Source organism: Pipistrellus hanaki, assembly GCF_964339955.1.
Source record: "Pipistrellus hanaki genome assembly, chromosome: 2".
NCBI lineage: Eukaryota > Metazoa > Chordata > Mammalia > Chiroptera > Vespertilionidae > Pipistrellus > Pipistrellus hanaki.
Genome location: NC_140504.1, coordinates 169,978,033 through 169,997,441, shown reverse-complemented (window position 1 = coordinate 169,997,441; position 19,409 = coordinate 169,978,033). Strand labels below are relative to the sequence as shown.

Genomic DNA, 19,409 nt, shown 5'->3' with positions numbered 1-19,409 from the left:
GGAGACCGTGAGTGGCCCTAGCTGGTCAGGTGGGGAGCTGGGGCAGGCAGGCGTGTCGCCCTCTGTCCTCCAGCCTGGGGAGCAGCCCTCAGCCCCTGTCTCATCTCTTTCAGCCTCCGGGAGGCGTTCCTGGGACACAGCCACTGCTGCCCAACTCCATGGACCCCACACGACAACAAGGTAGAGAGGGATGGATGGGCCACCGGGGGGTGGGGAGTCGGAGGGGCCTCTGCCACTCACCACTCGCCCGCTCTCTCACGCAGGGCACCCCAACATGGGAGGATCCATGCAGAGAATGAACCCTCCCCGAGGCATGGGGCCCATGGGTCCCGGCCCACAGGTAATTACGCCCGTGTCCGTCCGTCCCCCTGACCATCTGTGTGCCCCCGCCTTCTCTCCTCTCTCACAGTCTGTCAGTCTTCCCACCGCGCTCGGCTTGCAGGGATGGGAGCAGAGGGTGTGGCCGGGTCCCCGCTCCTCTGCCCCCGGCTCGCTGGCCCAGCGCAGAGCCAGGAACAGCCCCTCGGCAGGCAGAGGTGAGGGGCCCCAGGGAGGGTCCTAGTGGGCTGGCCCGCCTGGGGAGGGGTGTGCTAGCCTGTGGTTTGAGGGGTTGGGAAGGCAGAGGGGCTGTACCCAGGCAGTGGTTGGTCCTCCAGGCATCCCAGAGCCGCCTCCCGTCCTGGGTGGGTGGACTTGAGTTGATGCAAGGGTCACCGCTTAGCATGACCCAAAGGCGGGACAGACGAGCCTCGCTGTCCTAGCTGTTTCTGGCTCACCACGGACGATCAGGTCCTCCTCTGTGGGCCCCGAAGCCTCTGTTCCCCCGTCCAGCAGGAGGGAGGGAGTCTGTGTTCACCCTTCTCTGCAGAGCCTCCAGGTGGGAGGAGGCCAGGCTGCCCAGGCCCAGCTCACTTCAGCCCAGAGCTTTTGCCTGTGTCATAAGCCCAAGTGCCCTGTCTGCCTCTCAGTCAGAACTCAGTGCCCGCTCCCTGTGACCCAGCTCCATGGCCTGCACAGGGACGGTCCCCCGCCAGCAGGCACCCATTTCAGAGCCTTCTCGAGGCTGGCTCCCACTCTTGGTGTTGGAAGGTGGCTGCTCCTGCAGGAGTGGTGGCAGGTGCTCTGCCCTCCCCTCAGGAAGAGCCTGAAGGAAGCCTGAGGTTGGGATAAGGGGCGGAGTTCCCGTAGTGAGGGCGGAGGGTTTTGTTGTGGGCGGTCCTTCCCTTTCTGCCTGCTTCTCCCTCCCACCTGCCTGTAGTTGTTTGGGTTCTGTTCCCTGGGGCTGGAGTAGCATCCCCCACACACACCCCTCCCTTTTGTAGGAAGAGGGTCTCTGCGCCCCAAACCCCACATTGTGCTGACAGCAGGCCAGCCCCTGCCTTCTCGGGGGCTGCATCGGTGGTGGGGACAGCTCAGGGAGGCCTTGTCTTCTCTGGCCCTGAGCCTAAAGGCAAGCCCACTCCAACGGCAGCCTGTTCTGGTGTTTCCCTCACTTTGGCCCTGCTTTCCCTGTGACTTACCACGGGGCCCTGGGCGAGTCTCTGGCCTCCTTGGTCCTCCGGCTTGTCCTCTGTGAAACGGGGAGTGTGCGTGGCCCTCTGGGTCCCTGCTTCCCAAGGAGAGAGGACCTAGTGGGCACCGGCCCTCCGGGAAGCAGCCCTGCTGGCTGTTTGGCGGGGCCGGGGCAGGGGCACAGGTGGTGCCCGGGCCTGCCTGAGGGGGTGCATGCTTCAGGCGTTGTTAGGGAGTGAGCACCCTGCTGTCATCTGGTACTGTGTGGCGGTGCCCTGGGCTTCCCCCGGCCAGGCCTCCCTCCCCGATTCTGCTCCAAGTGCAGGTTACTCTCCTGGTGGGAGGGAACAGGACGCAGCAGCTTCGGCCCCTGGAAGACAGATATCTTCTCCTCTCTCTTCTCCCCTCTCCCCTCTCCTCTCTCCCCTCTCCTCTCTCCCCTCTCCCCTCTCCTCTCTCCCCTTTCCCCTCTCCCCTCTCCCCTCTCCCCTTTCCTCTCTCCCTTCTTCCCTCTCCCCTCCCCTCTCCCTTCTCTCCCTCTCCCCTCTCCCCCTTCTTCTTTCCCTCTCTCTCCCGTCTTCTCTCCTCATCTCCTCCTCTCCTCTCTCCTCCCCTCTTCTCTCCTCCTCTCCTCCTCTCCTCTCTCCTCCTCTTCTCTCTCCTCCTCTCCTTTCTCCTCTCCTCTCCTCTCCTCTCCTCTCCTCTCCTCTCCTCTTCTCTCTCCTCCTCTCCTCCTCTCCTCTCTCATCCTCTTCTCTCTCCTTCTCTCCTCTCTCCTCTTTCCTCTCTCCTCTCTCCTCTCTGTTCTGGAGGAGCCCAAATGAGGCTGAGATTTGTGGAGGGAATTGCATAGCTGCACGAGGGGCTTAGAAAGGGTTCGAGGTTCTGTGGTGCTTAGGCAGGATTAGGGGCTTCGGCGTGGGTTCTGCTGCCCACCTCCCGGGTCCGGGCACACACAGGACTGGCGGCACTTTGGAGCCAGCATCCCGTCTGCTGCTCACGGGCCCTGTTGGGTTGGCCGTTCCTTGTCTCCAGTCTGTGGACGAGGCAGCCCAGTCCCAGCTCTGATGCTGGCGTAGCTGCGAGAGGCGCTGTCACTCTGCTTCTGTGCCTCAGCTTTTTCATCTTTAGAATGGGATGGGAATGGGGTTGTGAGTGATGCATATAAGTGCTAAAAAGTACATAGCACAGCCTGGCACAGATGAGCGTTATTGTTCTTTGTGTAGTGTGCCCAAAGTGGCTGAGCCCGGGTGCTAACCTCCCCTGTGTTCTGTCCCCAAATCCGTGGCTCTCCTCACTGCCCCTGACACCTCTGTAGAGTGGGCCCGGCCCCCGCATGTCCCTGGAGCCTCCACTGTGTGCCTGAGGGCCGGCGCACACCTTCTCAGCCCTGATCAGGCGTGTGGGAGGCGGGCTTTAAGAGTGCTGGCTGGCCCTGGCTGGTCTGGCTCAGTGGCCATAGTGTTGCCCACACACTGAAGTGCTGTGGGTTCTATTCCTGGCTCCTGTTGGGAGGCATCCAGTCAGTGTGTCTCTTTCCCACCAGTGTTTCCCTCCCTCCCTCCATCCCTCATCCTTCCTCCTGCCCTTCCACTCTCTAAAAATTAGTGGACAAACTATCCGTGGGTGAGGATTAAGAAATAAAACTTTTAAAGAAGAGTGCTGGCTGCGAGGGGTCCCTCTGTGGCTGTCCTGCCTCCCCCACCTCCAGGCCCTGCTCATTGCCAGCGCCTGGGCTGCTCCTGTCCTTGTCCACGCCCTCTCGGGGCATTTTACTGGCCTCCACGCCCTCTGGGGGACCCGGCAGTGCGGTTTTGGGAAGGGGTCCCTGGCTGAAGAGCTGAGCAGCAGCCTGGGCTTGGCTCTGATTGGTAGCTCTGGCTCAGACTTCCCCTTCACCCATCCCACTGGCCCCTCCGATGTGTGGCAGAGGGTGACTCCGGAGGCTGCGGATCCAGGGTGAAAGCCCGGCTGTGTCATTTACTGCCTGGCTTTGGGCAGATCTTTCTTCCCCGAGACCCTCAGCTCCTCTTCTGCGGAACAGGGATAATCCCAGCCCCGAGGCATGGTTCTAAGGACCAAGCCTGAGACTGTGTATGAAGCGTGCTGTGTGCTCAGGAGAGAACAGCTCATCTTGGCTGTTCCTGTGCCTCCAATTCTACCAGCTGACTTTCAGATTCTGCTACAGGACAGCTGAAGCACAGCCAGGCTCGTTTTACTTTCCTTCACGCCTTCCCTGATTGACTCAGCACCTGGTGTGCCCCCTGCTGCTGGGAGGGAGCGGCAGGGCAGGCCATTCAGACATGTGGTTGTGATCGTAACCCAGAGTGCTGTGGGCAGTGGAGGAGGGGAGTGCAAGGCATTATGGGAGTAAGAACAGTTAACCCCAGGGGGTGGGGCAGGGAAGGCTTCCCAGAGGCAGTGCGGTCTGAGCTGGGTTTTGGAGGGTGTGTAGGAGCCCACCCGGTGGAGGCGGGAGGCAGGCCTGTCTGATAGGACTTGAGCCCGGTGGAAGTTCTGGGTGCCGAGTCAGGTGCTCTTGTGGGCCGTCTCACCTGCCTCTGGGCTGGACTGAGCTGGGCTGGGACTCCTGGGAGTTTCCAGATTCTGTCTGGACTCTTCTCTCAAACAGAACCTGGATTCCTTCTGAGGCAGAAACCTGCTCGGGGCACTGTGACCTGCTCGGGGCACTGTGCCTGGAGAGGCCCCCCATGCCGGCGCCTGGGTTAAGCTACTTGGCCTGGGGGTGGGGCACACCCAGGCTGGGGCGGGGGGGTGTCTGACATGCCAGGCCTTGGGACAGCTGCAGGTCTGGCTTTCTGGGAGTGTTTCTTCCCTCCACGCTCAGCCCCAGCCCAGGCCCCAGCAGCCCCTCCCTGGTTGTGTCCAAGGTGCTGGCACTTCCCAGTCAGATCTCAAGTCCATTTCCCTTTCCCCGCCTGGACCTGAGGGGGACAGGCCCATTGGCGCCCGGAGCACAGAGATGTGAGGGCTTGCTTGGCGTCTGTCCGTCCATCCGTCTGTCCGTCCGTCTGTCCGTGTGCTTTTGAGAGAATCCCTGGAAGCCCGAAGCTGCCTGTAAAGCTGTGACTGTCCCTCTGTGCTGGCTTATCATTGTGATCCCGTCACCTGGTTCCCACCCTCCCTCCGCCTTTTTAAAACAAATGTGTGATTTGTGCTCATCAGATTCTCTTCAAGGACTAACCCTCTCACTTATATTCTGTCTGTTTCCCTCCCTCCCTCCCTCTCCCTCTCTCTCCGGTTCCCCGTCTCCTTCTCATAGACTGACCCTTGGTTATCGTTGCAGAATTACGGCAGCGGCATGAGACCACCACCCAACTCCCTCGGCCCCGCCATGCCCGGGATTAACATGTAAGGCAAAGTGACCCGCCAGTGGCTCAGAGCCACGGCTTTCCACCCTCTGTGCCCTCCAGGGACACTGACTCCCGTCATTATGGCCCTCTCTGGGCCTCAGTCTCCTTGTCCTTGCGGCAAGCATGCTGCGGCCGGTCCTGGGGACGCGGCCCCACCCCAGAGGGGGCTGTACGTGCTCGGCACGTTACACGGCATAGCTGGCCTGCTCTTATAGCCCTTCGAGGCGGTCATGTTAGCTACCATGCACAGGGGAGGTAACAGGCACAGAGACGAAGCCACTTGCCCAGGCAGTACCAAGTGGAAGGGTCCAGATTTGAACCCCTGAACGGCTGTTCTAGTGCTTCCGTGTTTCTTACCCTCTCTGCGGTGATGGGTCCCTAGGCAAGCGCACATGCAGAGGAGGTTTTATGTACTTCAACTTCACAGGTTTTCCATGTAACTTAAGGAATGTGTAGATTTCTACCCATGGAACTAACTACCCATTACAACCCCCAGACCCCGCTGGACCCTCAGGCCCTGGGCTGGTAGGCAGGACGTCCTGTTAGTCATTCAGCCCTCTCACTCTGCCCCTGCTGGCACCACCCCTTGGCGTCGACGGCACTGTTTTCATTGTCTCCGTCTCTCTCTCCCTCCGTCAGGGGCCCGGGAGCTGGCAGACCCTGGCCCAATCCTAACAGTGCTAACTCAGTGAGTACCAGGTCACGTGGGTGTGTTTGCCAGGGAAGGGATTCTGGGGTGCAGGGTGGTTCCTGTGCCCAGGCTGGAGGGGAGACACAGCAGGTCTCTGCCTGACGCCTTCAGGAGAGAAGCCCGTCCGTGGGAGTGGTGTGCGGGGCTGTCCTGGGCTCGGCCCTGCGCAGCCCAGCCCACTCTCCGCAGAAACGGGTGTGAACTGAGAGCTGGGCTCCAAGCACCTTCACACAGAGGCTCCTGCAGGACCAGCTCTCAGAGGAGCGGGCGGGAAGGCCGCGCACAGGTTCCAGGGAGAAGCATAGAGGCGCGGGGCAGCGTCCCTGCTGTCCTGCCTTCTGGAGCTGGAGGCCCCCTGGCTCCCCGGGAGGGTCTCGGGATCAGCTCGGGGCAGGAGCTGGACTCAGCTCGCACCCCTGCCCCTGGCTCAGTGGGTGCCACAGCCAGTCCCAGCAAGAATGGGTCATGTCCCCAAGAGGGTTTAGAAGCCAGAAAGTGCTGCCTGTTGGCGGAAGTGACTCTGACACGTGCTCCTGCCTCTCGCTTCTAGATTCCATACTCCTCCTCATCACCCGGTACCTACGTGGTAAGTGTGTGTGCGTCTGGGTGCTGCGTGTCGAGCCACGTGTGACTGAGCTTCAGGGAGCCCTGACTTTTCACTTTCAAAACACATCGGTGCACAGGTTCCAGCTGTGCTAGAACTTCCTGTCGTTCTTCTGGAGTTTGTGCCTTCGGCTGGTCCCCGAGTTCCCAGCAAGCCCTGGAATTGGCATCCCCATCTGGGGGCTGGCTAGTGGGTGGGTGGCTTCCAGCACAGGCTTCTGGTTTCACTGATCAGCTTGCATAGGAGTGTGCGTGCATGCACACACACATGCACACACATGTGTGCGCACACACTCATACACACACACACCTTGGTTGAAAGGTAGGGGAGGATCCACGTCCAGTCTCCTGAGGCTCAGACAGGCGGGCTCCGTGTGCATGATGGAGGGTGAGCGAGATCTGAGTGCCAGCTGGGCCCGGTGAGTGCTGGCTGCTGTCCTGGCCAGAGCTCTGCGGCCTCGCCCCCATGTCACCACCCCGGGTTTCTGATGTCGGTTTTTGTCTCATCTCCAGGGACCTCCTGGCGGTGGTGGCCCCCCAGGAACACCCATCATGCCTAGTCCTGCAGGTGAGGGCTTGGTGGGGGGTGCCTTTGGGGTGTGGAGTCCTGGGGGGCACAGTGCGGAGGCAGAGCTTGCCAGCCTCTCCCGAGCAGCGCACCCTCTGCAGATCATCTTGGCGTCCGGATCGGGCGTGAGGTCCCTGGTGCTCGAAACCACTGCGTGGCCCCAGCCAGGTCACAGCTCCTCTCAGGTTGAGGGACGAGCAGAGCAGGGCGGTCCGGGACAAGGGTCTCGCTGGCCCGGCTCCCATGGTCTGAGGGACCCCTGTCCAATGGTGCTTTTCTCCAGATGAGTGAGAAGGGGCTTTTGGATTCTGGCAGCCGGAGCCCAGGACTCTGTGCCTGGTCCTCTCTGTAGGAGGCCCCTTCTCCCTTTTCCTTTAACCAGAGGAGGGCAGACAGCACACGCACAGCATCCTGTGTATCTCTCCCAGCTAAGAATAGCATGCCACCCGCGAGGAGTTCAACACGCAGCCCTTACCCACCCAGAAATAAGAAGGGAGAGGTGGCTGGATTTCTGCCTGAGGAACATGGGGCCAGCTCCTTATATAAACATGCGAGCTGGTTTCCAAAGGAGATCTTTCTGGCTAACCGGGGCGCCCGAGGGGCCTCTCTCTCCCACCTCCCCTCTCGGCTCCCAGAGCGGGAAGCTCGCGGCTGCAGGGGTGGAGCTGGCGGGCGCAGGCGTGATGTTCCGGCTCCCGCTCCGCTCCTTTCTGCTGCTGCATTTTTATGAGCGGCATGACCTACATTCAGACTGGGTCACGTTAAACCTCTCCATATGCTAATGTGGCTCCTGCCCGGCTCTGCCTCTCCCCCCTGCCCCCCCAGCCTGGCAGGGCGGCCCCTGGGTGACATGTGGTGCTTCTCTTTCCCTGGTTTGATTAAAACTGCTGGACAGGGCTAGGGAGGGCACAGGTGGCGATCTGGCTGCCCCGCATTGTCCCAGCCGGGGAGCAAGAATTGGGGCCTGTAACCCCCCCCCCCTTTGCCTTATCCACACTGCTGTCCAGATGTCCATACACCCCGGAAGTCTTCATTTCAGGGTTGAGCGGTTTACAGAGTTGAATTTTCTGTGATTAAAAACTTTGTGAATCTTCATTAAATACAAATTAGCCAGAAAATGGCGGTACTTAAAAGAAAATTTTAGGTGATAAAATACAAAAGAACGAGTTCAAGTGCCACGAGTTTGTTTTAATTAAGAAACGAATTAATCACCCCGACTTGCGGGTTTCCACTGTTCTACAGATTCAACAAATTCCAGTGACAACATCTACACAATGATTAATCCGGTGCCGCCTGGAGGCAGCCGGTCCAACGTAAGTCCGCTTTCTCGCCATTTACATATCAGATACCATAACAAATCATAATTAGCCTCCTCAGCTGAGGGGAGAGCGAGTTTAATTGATTTCAGCCATTTGTTTCCAAAGATGAATAAAACAAACCGGCAGAAAAGTGATTAACTCTCGGGCGCCTGCTTTCCCACCTCGGCCGCCAGGGGCCAGGAGAGAAGGGGATGGAGTGATGGCCCCGCATCTGGTCAGAGCAGGTGCCCGCTGTGGGGACCTGTGTTGGTGCCAGAAAGCCCCGGCTGCAGGTGGGGCTTGGGCCGTGCCACACCCTCCCGTGTCCGTTTACGTGGCCATGCAGGAGCCCGTGCCCGTTCAGGGGCCTGCCGCCTGTGCTTCCGTCTCCTGCGGGAGCCCTGTGGCCCTCACGCCGAGCACCTCTTTGCCTCTCTCAAGGCCATTCCCCCGGCAGGAAGCCCCCCTCTCCCTCTCCCTCTCGGCCTCTCAAAGTTCCCACGTTCAGTGCGGTTGCAGCTCCAATCCTACCTTTTCTCATCGCCCTCCCTGTCCCTCAGTCCGTGTCACCTGGGGCTGGATGCGGCCGGAGCCTGTCCCGCTCCAGCTGGGAGCCCGAGGACAATGCCGGTCCGGCTCCCCCGGGCGGCCCTCCCACGCCAGCCTGGGAGGCGAGCCCAGCCCGCCTTGCCCCTGTGGCTCGGTGTGGGAAGGAGGCCGTCTGTGACATGGAGTCTGTGGACACAGAGCCAGAGGGTGGGCCTGAGACCCCCAGATGTCTATGGCTTTTGGGGTACTCTGTTCGGTTTTGTTGGCTCGGCTCTTAATGTGACTAGACCACCCGGGTGCTGAGCTCTGCATGAGCGGCCCCACGCTGGTCACCCGTGTGTTTGAGCTCTCGCAGCCTCTGGGGAGGGTCCGTGGCTGCCGCCTCGGGTGCCAAGAGGGGCCGTGACCAGGGACAGTGGAGCAAACCTTGAATCACACCCGATGCCCCTCGCCCCTCCCTCCCCTCAGCACCTCCCACCACCCCACCTCATCACCCCCGGTTCCCACGAGGGTGACGGATGGCCATCGGGTTTTCGCTCTAAAAGCCTAGTGTCCGGGACGACACCCCAGGACACAGGAGGCCCCGGTTTATGGCTGTGGCTGCAGACACTGGGCGGGAAGTTGAGACTATACAGCGGCCAAGATGGGGACCAGCACCCTGATCAGTATCCCATAGAAATGGCATCCATTCCCTCCTCCCACGGTTCCTCCTGACCTGGGTCTGCCCCTGGCGACCTGTGGCTCCCGGGGGTGCGGCTCCAGTGCCGCAGTCACGGCTCCCCCCTGCCCCCCAACCGTGCCCCCTGTGGCTCTGATGGCAGGTACCGTGCTTGTGCTGTGAGCGTTGGGACCGTGTTTTGCAAAGTCCAGATAATAAAAAAGGAGAAGGAAGCCCATGCCAATAGGATCCCGACGCCACTGGGGAGAAGACAGAACGGCTGAGTTACCTTAAGGACCGGTGGGAGGACACCCACCGCTGGATCAGGGAGGGGAGCCAGCCACCAGACGGAGCGGGTGTGACGGGGCATGGCCGGGAAGCACATTGGAGACAATCGCCCACGGCTGGGGGGAGACCCGCACAGCCTTCCGAGTCAGGAGTTTTGTGCTTCCTCCACGGAGACACCAAGGCTCAGTCAGGAAGAGAGCAGCTGTGTGCTGTCGACGCAGCCCGAAGGGCCTTCCCTGCACGGCCCTGGCGGAGCAGGCGACGCGGCGGAGGCCGAGGCCGAGGCCGCTGGGTCCTCCGGCGACAGCAGGGTTCGGAGGACAGCCTGTCGTCCTTCCTGTGTGGCGCCTGTTCGTGAGGTCCTGCCAGCCCCGGGGAGCTCCCTGCAGGAGGTGCCGTGGTGCAGGCGTCCTGGCCGTGGAGGCGGGTCCGGCCGCAGGCCCCGGACACTTGGGCTTGAACACGGAGCTTTAAGTCGTGGTCTCGAGGCCTTTGAAGAAGATGCAGATCAAAGCTGGCTGTTCTCTCACCCAAATACAAACTTGGACTTTGCTCTCTGGTCTGCGTACTTGGCAGGCGGCACGCAGGTGCTTTGGCAGCTTCCATCGCGTCTGTGGACTGCGTTCCTGCTCCGGGTCCTGGTGCCCACCCCCTCACACACACACACACACACACACACACACACACACACGCCCGCCCGCCCCCACGCTGCCCCCGCGGACGGACAGCTCGCCTGGGAGTGAGGCCTCCGGAGGTAACGGGGCGTTTGCTCACTGGTCCGTCTCCTCGGAGCAGGCAGGTGCCGTCAATGAGGCTTTGACTTTTACAGAAACCGAGAGCCTCAGAGCCCTGCCTGCAGGACGGCCGTCTTCGTTGCTGGCTGTAGGGAAGGTGCTAAAATGTCCGCCCGCTGTGCTGTCCTTCTCTGGTTAGGAAAAGCACTGAGATGAGAATGGAGAAAGGAGTCACACCGAAAAGGAAATGGCTGCGTCCCCAGACCCGCCGGAGGGTCTGTGCAGAGGCCGGAGGGGCCTGGATGTTCGGTGTCGTGGGGAGGGGGCGGGGGGCTGCACAAAGCCCCCTGCGGCCCAGGCGGCGGCTCGACGTGTAGAAATGAGACGCTTGAGGACTCAAAACACGCCGCCAGGAAGGGCCGCCCCCGGAAACAGGACTTTATCAGTTTCCTTATTAGAACTGTAACTTAATTGGAATCAGACTTTGGTCTCACATGCCCATTACCTTTCTGCTTTGAAACCGTTTCCCCTGAGAAGGAGACGTGTGCTTGCCGAGGGCAGGGTGCTGAGCGGGGTTAGGAGTGACGGACCTCGGAGCTGGTAGCTCCTCTGGCGAGTGTACAGATGCAAGGACTCGCGGGGGAAGGACTGCTTCTCACACCAGCTCATGGCGGAGCCGAGGCCGCAGGCAGAGCCGAGGCCGCAGGCAGAGCCGAGGCCGCAGGCAGAGCCGAGGCCGCTGGCAGAGCCGAGGCCGCTGGCAGAGCCGAGGCCGCTGGCAGAGCTGAGGCCAACTGCAGAGCTGAGGCCGTCCGGTGGAGGAAAGCGCGGGCCGGTCCCATGGCCTGGGCCGCCACGCCAGCTCAGCGGCGCCCCCGGAAGCACGGGGGGGCGAGAGAACGAGCTGCGCTGGACCCGTCAACGCAGCTGCGCGCTTCCACGGACCCATCAGCCGCAGCGGGGAAGACACTGTGAATCGCACGTCTGGTGAGGGGCTTGAAGCTAAAATGTAAAGAACTCTTAAAACTCAGTCATTTTTTAAAAAACCCAGTTAAATGGACCGAGGGTCTGAAGAGACATTTCTACAAAGAAGAACAAATACACAATGAACTGACGCTCAGTATTGCTCCGTGCAAAGGAAAACGACGAGAGACCCCACTTCTCCCCAGGAGGGTGGCTGTCCTGGGAAGTGATAACCAGTGTCCGCCGGGGGCGGGAGGAGACGGAGCCCTGCCCCCCCTGGTGGGCGTGTCCGGCGCTGCGGCCGCTCGGGCAGCCATCCGGGCGGCCGTCCTGCGGAAGGTCCAGCGGGCACTGGCGACCCAGCCAGTCCGTGCCCAGGTCTCTGCCCGGGAGAGGGAATGTGTGTCCCCACAGTGATTGTACGCAGACGCCCTGCGTTACTCAGTGTTACTCGTCATAGTCGGCAGGGAGGAGCCCCGGAGTGGGAGCTCCCCGTGGCCGGGCCGCCGGCCGCTCAGCCACCATCTCTGTGCTTCTTTCAGTTCCCGATGGGCCCGGGCTCCGACGGCCCGATGGGAGGCATGGGCGGCATGGAGCCACACCACATGAACGGATCCTTAGGTGAGCCGCTTCCCCGGCCTCTGCCTCCGCTCCCGGCTCAGCGAGGCCTGGCCACAGCCCCGCCGGCGGCCCCTGTCCACAGTCCTGCTGGCGGCCCCTGCCCACGGCCCCGGCCGCCCCTGTCCACGGCCCCGGCCACCCCTGCCCACGGCCCCGGCGGCCCCTGCCCACGGCCCCGGCGGCCCCTGCCCACGGCCCCGGCCGCCCCTGCCCACGGCCCCGGCCGCCCCTGCCCACGGCCCCGGCCGCCCCTGCCCACGGCCCCGGCCGCCCCTGCACACGGCCCCGATGGCCCCTGCCCACGGCCCCGCCGGCGGCCCCTGCCCACGGCCCCGGCGGCCCCTGCCCACGGCCCCGGCCGCCCCTGCACACAGCCCCGGCGGCCCCTGCCCACAGCCCCGCCGGCGGCCCCTGCCCACGGGGAGACCTGAGAAAGTCCTGGGCACAGAAACAGTGTGGGGCTCGAGGGGTGGGGGTGGGGGGGCCTCCACGGAAGAGCGGGAGGAGCCTGAACGGGATTCTTTCTTGCTTCCAGGGTCAGGTGACATAGATGGACTTCCAAAAGTGAGTGTGTGATGTCTCCTCCCCGGACACGCCGCCCTGTGCCCCACCCCCGCCCCTTCCCCCAGACAACCCTCCTCCCCGCGGGGCTGACGGTCACCTCCGCTCCTCTCCCTGCAGAATTCTCCCAACAACATAAGTGGCATTAGCAATCCTCCCGGCACCCCGCGAGACGACGGCGAGCTGGGCGGGAACTTCCTCCACTCCTTCCAGAACGACAACGTAAGTGCCCCCGCCCCCGTGTCCTCCCGGGCGGCACTGGTCCCTGGGGCTGGGCCTGCACCGTTTCAGAGCCTCCTGTGTGCCCTGACCCCTGCAGGCCACCTGAGCCTGACCCCAGCAGGTGGTCCTGGAGGCGCCGTGCCTTGAGTGCTGTGGCTCTGGTTGAGCTGATGCTGGGAAAGCTGGGGCGGGGCGGGCGGCCTGCCTGGCTCTGGCCCACTGGGTCCTAATCCACTGGGTCCGTTTCCCTCCGTCCTGGGGAGGAAGGTTCATGCAGACAGTGCCGTCCTGAGCTCTCGCTGCAGAGGGGCCAGCCAGCTCTTCCACGTCGGGCTTCTGTCCACGGTCTTATTTGAAGGAACAGCCTGGTGGTTGAGCAGTTTTTGAGAACCCCAGACGGGCTCCCACCCCGGGCACCTGGCTCAGCTCCCTGTCCTCTGCAGCCCTGTGCCTGCCGGGCTGCGGACAGCCAGCTGCAGCCTGGGGCGGGGGGCGCAGGGAAGGGCGCCTGCCCCTTCAGCTGGATGGGGGGGTGAGTCTGCCTCCAGAGTTCCTGACAGGCCCAGGCTGCAGCCGAGAGACGCCTCCTGGCCCTGCCAGCCCCCTGCCCGCCCAGCATCCCCCAGTCGCAGCCCAGCTAGGCCTCCAGCTGGTCACGTCCGCCTCTGCAGTCGGACCTCCACGAGTCCCCCACGGCCCGGCCCTCACGCCCCCTCCTCTGCTTCTCCCGCCAGTATTCTCCAAGCATGACGATGAGTGTGTGACCCCCCTCTACTCCACGATGCTGAGAGAGCCGGCATTGCAGGCGGGAAGATGCCAGAAATTATGCAAGAAGAAGTGAGGTGTCATTGCCCAGGAGCTGGGGGAGGGGCCCCGCCGCTCCCCCTCCGCCCGCCCTCTCCGCTCCCCCACCTCCCCCCATTTTAGTTTCATGCAATAAAAAGGCCGAACTTTTTATTCCATAAAACATGAAGGACAAAACTCAAAATAAGAATATATTTCAAGTCATTGACCAGAAAAACCCCACCCCTCACCCTTTCCCAAACGGATCTTTTATGTACATGACACTTTTCTGTTGTCTTTTGTTTGGGTTTTACCATTGTTGGGATTTTTTATTTGTTTTCCGGGGATGGGGTTGGGGGGGGCAGTTTTTAAAAAAGGAAGCTTCTAGCAAACCCCCACCCCATTTCACCCCAAACAACCTCTTTGCTTTCTTCTTTTTTTAAAAAAAAAAAAAAAAAAGGGAAAAAGGACAAAAAACCCCCACCAAGCCCCGCTGCCTGTACCCAAGCCCTCCGCCAGAGCGCTAGTCTCCGTGTGCGACCCCCGCTGTCTGTGTAGCCACCTGAAGATAATAATAATGACGACGATAATAATAAACTGGGCCGTTTACAATCATGGTTTCTTTCCAAGGGCCTTTTTTGGAAGCAGAAGGGAGTCGCCCTCTTCCATCGGAGGGTGTTTGGCCGGCGGGGAGGGACGGGGACTATTTTGTTTTGTTTTTTTGCTTAGTTTCTCCTGGGCAAGGTGGCCACAGCAGCTGCACCGCTTGGACCCCAGAATGCCCCCCACCCCACTCTGAGGCCGGAGGGAGGGCCCGGCCACCCGGTTCAGGCTTTCAGGACTCCACCCGGCGGAGCCGCGCTCGCTGCCACCCACAGCCGCGCTCTGTGCTCCCAGGACCGCCGCCTCCTCCGGGCCCCCCCTGCAGCCCCCCTCAGCCCCACCCCGTCTTCCCCGCGAGAAGCCTGCCGCAGGGGGGGTCTGAAGAGCCCGGAGCCCAGCCCTGACGGGATGGCCATGACTGGGACGTGGAAACTGTGACCTCCGACTTGCCCCCGGCCCTCGCGTCCTCGGCCTGTGCCGGCAGTGTAGCGCCGGAGTTTGGGGGGTTTTTCTTGGTTTTTTTGTGGGGTTTTTTTTTTTTTTTTTCCTGTTGATTCTTCCTCCTTTTTTTAAAAACGGGATACTGACCAGAACTGCTCTGCCTAGGCTTGGAACCGAACGGAGGACAGACTTTGGGGTCGCTGTGGGCGTGGGGGGACACCAGCCACCGCACAGACACGCTGTTTCCGGTCCTGTTTTTATTTTCAAAAACCGACACGCGCGGCCGTGGAGCCTGTCCCCTCCTCGCAGGAGGGGCACGCGGCCTCCCTCCCCTCGGCACCCCCGTGGGAACCTCCGTGTCTGGCCCCGGAGACGCCCGAATTCTTTGTACATTTGCTCCCCTCGCCCTCCCCGTAGCTGGTCTTTGTTTCTCCCCTTTCTGATCCATGTATATCATATTATGTGAGATATCATCTGCCTGAAAAAAGACCTTGTGCGGATTCTTGGGAACATTGTAGCTGTTTCTGTGTTTTTTCTTACCTTGTAGTCTGGTTCTGAATTAAGAGAGGAAAAAAAAAAATTATGATACATTGTAGTTTGTGTACGATATATGTTGATAACGTTTTATTAAAGGGACATCTTTTTTCCGCAGCCCTTCCTGACATGTTTGGGGGGACCGTGGGTGGGAGTTCCTTGCACGGATCACAGATGCCAGGCGCCGGGGTGGGCGTGTCTGTGCAGGCCGCCTCCTCCCCGCACGGAGAGACGAGGGAGGGAGGACACGGGTCTCACTTCGGATACTTGGGGGCGTTACTCAAGCCAGTTCCGGTTTCCTGTCTTGCAAATACAACTTGGCTCGCCAGCCTGGGTGTCTCTGGAAGTCGAGAGAGGTTCCTGGGCCTGTTTTCCGTCGAGACAACCAGCCAGGATGGCTCCCTGGGCGCCTGCCTCCCCTGCTCCTCCCTCCGGTGGGGCTCGCTTCACCGGCCCTGAGTGCGGGGCTCCCGGTTAATATATTTTTTTTTAACAAGGCAAGGGAAGCTCTTGAAAGACTGAATAGCACAGTTGGGTGTGGGTTTAGGAAACGGGGGGAGGTGGCAATGGGAAGGTGGCGGGTGGGCTGGGGAGACGTGGGGAACTGCTGAGCGGGGTGCGGGGTGCTAGCCGGTTTGAACGGGGAAGTTTCTGTCTCCTGGCTCTGGGGGCCCTGTTCCAGGCCAGCGGCCGGAGGGGAGGGAGGTGTCAGAGTGCGGCTTGGTCACCTTCACAAGATCCCGGCCAGCGGGCGGGTTGCCAGTTGGGTGTCCTGCCTTTGCAGGGCCGTGTGGCCACGGGCAAGTAGGCGCCCCCCTCTGCTCAGCTTCCCCACCTGTACAGTGGGATCGCGGTTGATTGCCTCATGGGTTGTGAGGGGAAGGTGACGGGTGGTGTTCAGAACGGCCTCGCTGTTGGCACATCTCACCTAGGGGGAGAGCCCACGTCAGTGCGATGGGGAGTGGTTGGGAGGGGGGTCCCGAAGACCCCTCCTGCACCTTCCCTTGTCTTAGACCAGGTTTTGTAGGCTCTCCCTCAGCACAGATACTTTAAAAATATATATTATTGATTTTCCACAGAGAGGAATAGAGAGCTAGAAACGTCGATGAGAGAGAAACATCGACCAGCTGCCTCCTGCACACCCCCTACCGGGAATGTGCCCGCAACCAATGTACATGCCCTTGACTAGAATTGAACCTGGGACCTTTCAGTCCGCAGGCCGACGCTCTATCCACTGAGCCGAACCACTTTCGGCTCAGCACAGACACCTTTGAACTATTGGGAAAACATCTCTGAAACATGAGGCGCCCACCGTGGCTGAGCTGCCCTCGGGAGGAGGCGGAGAACGTGGGTGAACAGCCCTCTGGGCCCTTGCTGCTACCTTGTGCCCGGAGCAGGACTCGGGGCAGGAGCCATGGGGGCGGGGGAGGGGTGCTGAGGGACCCAGGTCATGGGGGGGAGGAGTCTGCAGTGAGAGCCTGCCGTGTGCCTCCGCTGGGGGGTGAGGACACCCCACGCCCTACCGCACATCCCTCCACCTCCCGCAACCCCTGCAATTGCCTTTATAACATTCACGGCCTGGTGAGGGCTGTTCGAAGTTGGCCTTCTCACCAGGGGCAGGTCGTTGAGGAGAGGACTGGCTCCTGTTGCCCAGAATGTTTTCACTGCCTCCCAGACCGGAGTGAGACGCGGGCCCGGCCAGATCCAGGCCCAGCAGCCAGAAGGGTCCTGAGTGAGAGGAGGTGGGGGAGGGGGTGTCCTTCCTGTGCGTTCAGAGGGGCTGCAGCCCATCCCTGACACGGCCAGACTGGAGGAGCCAGGCCAGAGGCCCAAGCTCGCCCTGCCAGCATCACTGTCCATAAAAGTCCCCCTTCGAGGGGACAGCCGCCCTGGGGGTCCAGAGTGAGGGCTGGCTGGCGCGAGTCAGAAAAAGCGGGCCTGGCTAGAGACCCCCTCCCTCCAGGCTGGGCACCCTTCCCTGGAGCCCAAAAAGGAGAACCTGGAGGCAAACCAGCTGACGCCAGCAAGGGGCTGGGTGGGTAGCTGCCAAGGTGCAGGGCCAGAGCAGGACTCGGGGCTGGGCTCAGCCGGGCTGGGGCTGTTCAGCCGGAAGCCCAGGTCACCCTGAGGACCCCCCGCCCTGGCTCTGCCGCCCGAGCAGTTCCACAGGCTCCGGGGCTGAACCTGAAGCACAGCCTGGGCTTCTGTGAGCGTCCGCCCCGAACTGAAGGGAGCTGGTCTCCCCTGGGCTGCGGGAGAAGACGGGGTGCTGTTGGATGTGCCTGCCTCTGCCCTGGGCTCCCTGGGCAGTCACCGGGGCTACTGGGTACAAGACCAAGGGGAGGGTGCGGAAGCTGCAGGGTCCGGCCCTGGGGCAGCAATCTTCCCAGAGGCCTGTGGAGGCACCGTCCTTGGCGCCTGCTGCCGGGACATGCAGCCGCTGCCTTGGTATCCGGCCCCATCTCAGCCCTCCGCTGCCTCAAGGAGCTCACTCGTTTCTGAGCAGCACACTCCATCCACTCGTCTTCATCCAGCACCTACGTGCCAAGCCAGCTGACTCATGATATGGTCATGAGTAGAACAGGGAAGCCTGGCCAGTGTGGCTCCGCTGGCTGGGCGTCATCCCTGCACTAAACGGGTGGAGGGCTCCATCCCCAGTGCGGGGTGTGCAGGAGGCAGCTGATCGATGTCTCCTCACATTGATGTCTCTCTCTCTCTCTCTAAATAAAAGTTAAAAAATCAATTTTTGAAAATGTGAAAAAAGCACACACCCACACGTGGAAGGTCGGAGCTGCCCTCGCTGAGGCGGGGCAGGCGGCAGGAGGAGCAGGATGCTGTGCGGAAGGCAACCAGGCGGAGATGTCCAGGAGGCAGTCCGGGCTGGAGACGCACTCTGGGCATGGTTGGCGTTTGGGAAGTCTTTGAAGCCACGAGCCTTGCTGAGGTCATCTGGAGAGCGGGTGGACAAGGGCCCAAGGACTCTCAGCAATGAGAGCGGGGGGATAGGAACCAGCAAAGGAGGCAGAGAAACGAGAGAGACAGCAAGGTGCCGGGGCAGGAATGGGGGGGGAGGGCACGTGGAGGACACGAGGAGCAGAGTGCCCAGGGTCGCTGTGGCCAGGACGCAGGCCCGTGCCCTTCGCTTAGACCCGCCTGACCGCCCTCCACACTGAGGCCCCGCCACGGGGACTTTCCCACGAGGGGCCGTGCTCTTGCTGTGTTTTCTCGGCATGCCTCTCCTGCTTGCCCTTCAGAATCAGCTCAAGTGGTCCCTCTCAGGAGTTCTGCCTGCGTTAGGGGCTTCCTCTGGGCCCACATGGCCCCTTGGCTGCACTGGCTCAGTGTCTGCTCCCCCATCAGGCTGGGAGCTCCCCGGAGCCAGGAAATGGGTGCTCCCTGCCCCAGATCAGCCTGCACATGCTGTGCGTGTTCACGGAGTAACTCGGTGTTCGCGCAGTCAGCCTGCGCAGGTGTGGGAAAGAGGTGGCCTGTGGCTGCTCTGTGAGTGTCCGTCAGCCAGCTGGGTGCTCCGTGAGGGCGGGGACCATGTCTCTCTCGACCTGAATCTATGACTCCCACAAGGTTTGGCACACAGTAGGTGCTTATAAAATGGGCTGAAATTGTTGGACTGCCCCTAGAGGAGGTCTGTAGTGGGAAGCCCTTGGTCCTGACCTTGAGTTCTTTTTTTTTTTTTTTTTTTTTAATTTTTTAATATATTTTATTGATTTTACACAGAGAGGAATTGAGAGGGACAGAGTTAGAAACATCGATGAGAGAGAGACATCGACCAGCCGCCTCTTGCACCCCCCCCACAGGGGATGTGCCCGCAACCAAGGTACATGCCCTTGACCGGAATCGAACCCGGGACCTTTCAGTCCGCAGGCCGACACTCTATCCACTGAGCCAAACTGGTCCCGGCCTGACCTTGAGTTCTATCAGGGCGGCCCCAGCTGGGTAGTTGGAGACCCATGGTGTGTGTGTGTGTGTGTGTGTGTGTGTGTGTGTGCGCGCGCGCGCGCGCGTCAGGAGGTGACAGGAAGCAGGGAGAGGCCACTGATGCTCTTGACAGGCTGACTCTTGCCCTGGACAGCAAGGCCACGCCCTGGGTGCCAGCTTTGGGTGTGGGGGATGTGGCCAGGGTGTCTGGCATGGGCAGCCTGGGGATTGCAGGTGATGACCAAAGCAGTGTCTGTAACAGGAGGGGCCGGCCTCACTCACCCTGCCATCCTCAGCCCGGCCGAGGATTTGGTCCCTGCGCCTGCTGTGATGGGCCTGACGCAGGCAGTGGGCTGAGAAGTGGGACAGAAGTTGAGTGGGAGGCACACCCCGGGCTTTTGACTTTGAAGCATTTAACTTTTAGCCTCAGGTCCCTGAGGTGAGTGTCGTGGCCGAGAGGACACGAGGTA

The 19,409-nt window shown here is 61.4% G+C and overlaps 1 protein-coding gene across 4 annotated transcripts in view; it reads left to right on the top strand.

Annotated features, from left to right (window-relative positions):
- Positions 1–15,120, top strand: part of SSBP3 (single stranded DNA binding protein 3) — a 148,412-nt gene extending 133,292 nt beyond the window's left edge. For 2 of the 4 annotated variants that reach the window (XM_084874652.1, XM_084874654.1), the window contains 11 exons: positions 114–180; positions 264–340; positions 4,796–4,884; positions 5,526–5,574; positions 6,128–6,163; positions 6,694–6,748; positions 7,991–8,061; positions 11,781–11,859; positions 12,395–12,423; positions 12,541–12,642; positions 13,377–15,120. In XM_084874652.1, the coding sequence (XP_084730778.1) occupies positions 114–180; positions 264–340; positions 4,796–4,884; positions 5,526–5,574; positions 6,128–6,163; positions 6,694–6,748; positions 7,991–8,061; positions 11,781–11,859; positions 12,395–12,423; positions 12,541–12,642; positions 13,377–13,406 (684 nt within the window). In that variant the 3' untranslated portion in view covers positions 13,407–15,120. The remainder of the gene's footprint in view (positions 1–113; positions 181–263; positions 341–4,795; positions 4,885–5,525; positions 5,575–6,127; positions 6,164–6,693; positions 6,749–7,990; positions 8,062–11,780; positions 11,860–12,394; positions 12,424–12,540; positions 12,643–13,376) is intronic. The other 2 variants (XM_084874653.1, XM_084874655.1) reach the window with 1 other exon arrangement.
- Positions 15,121–19,409: the final 4,289 nt, after the last annotated feature.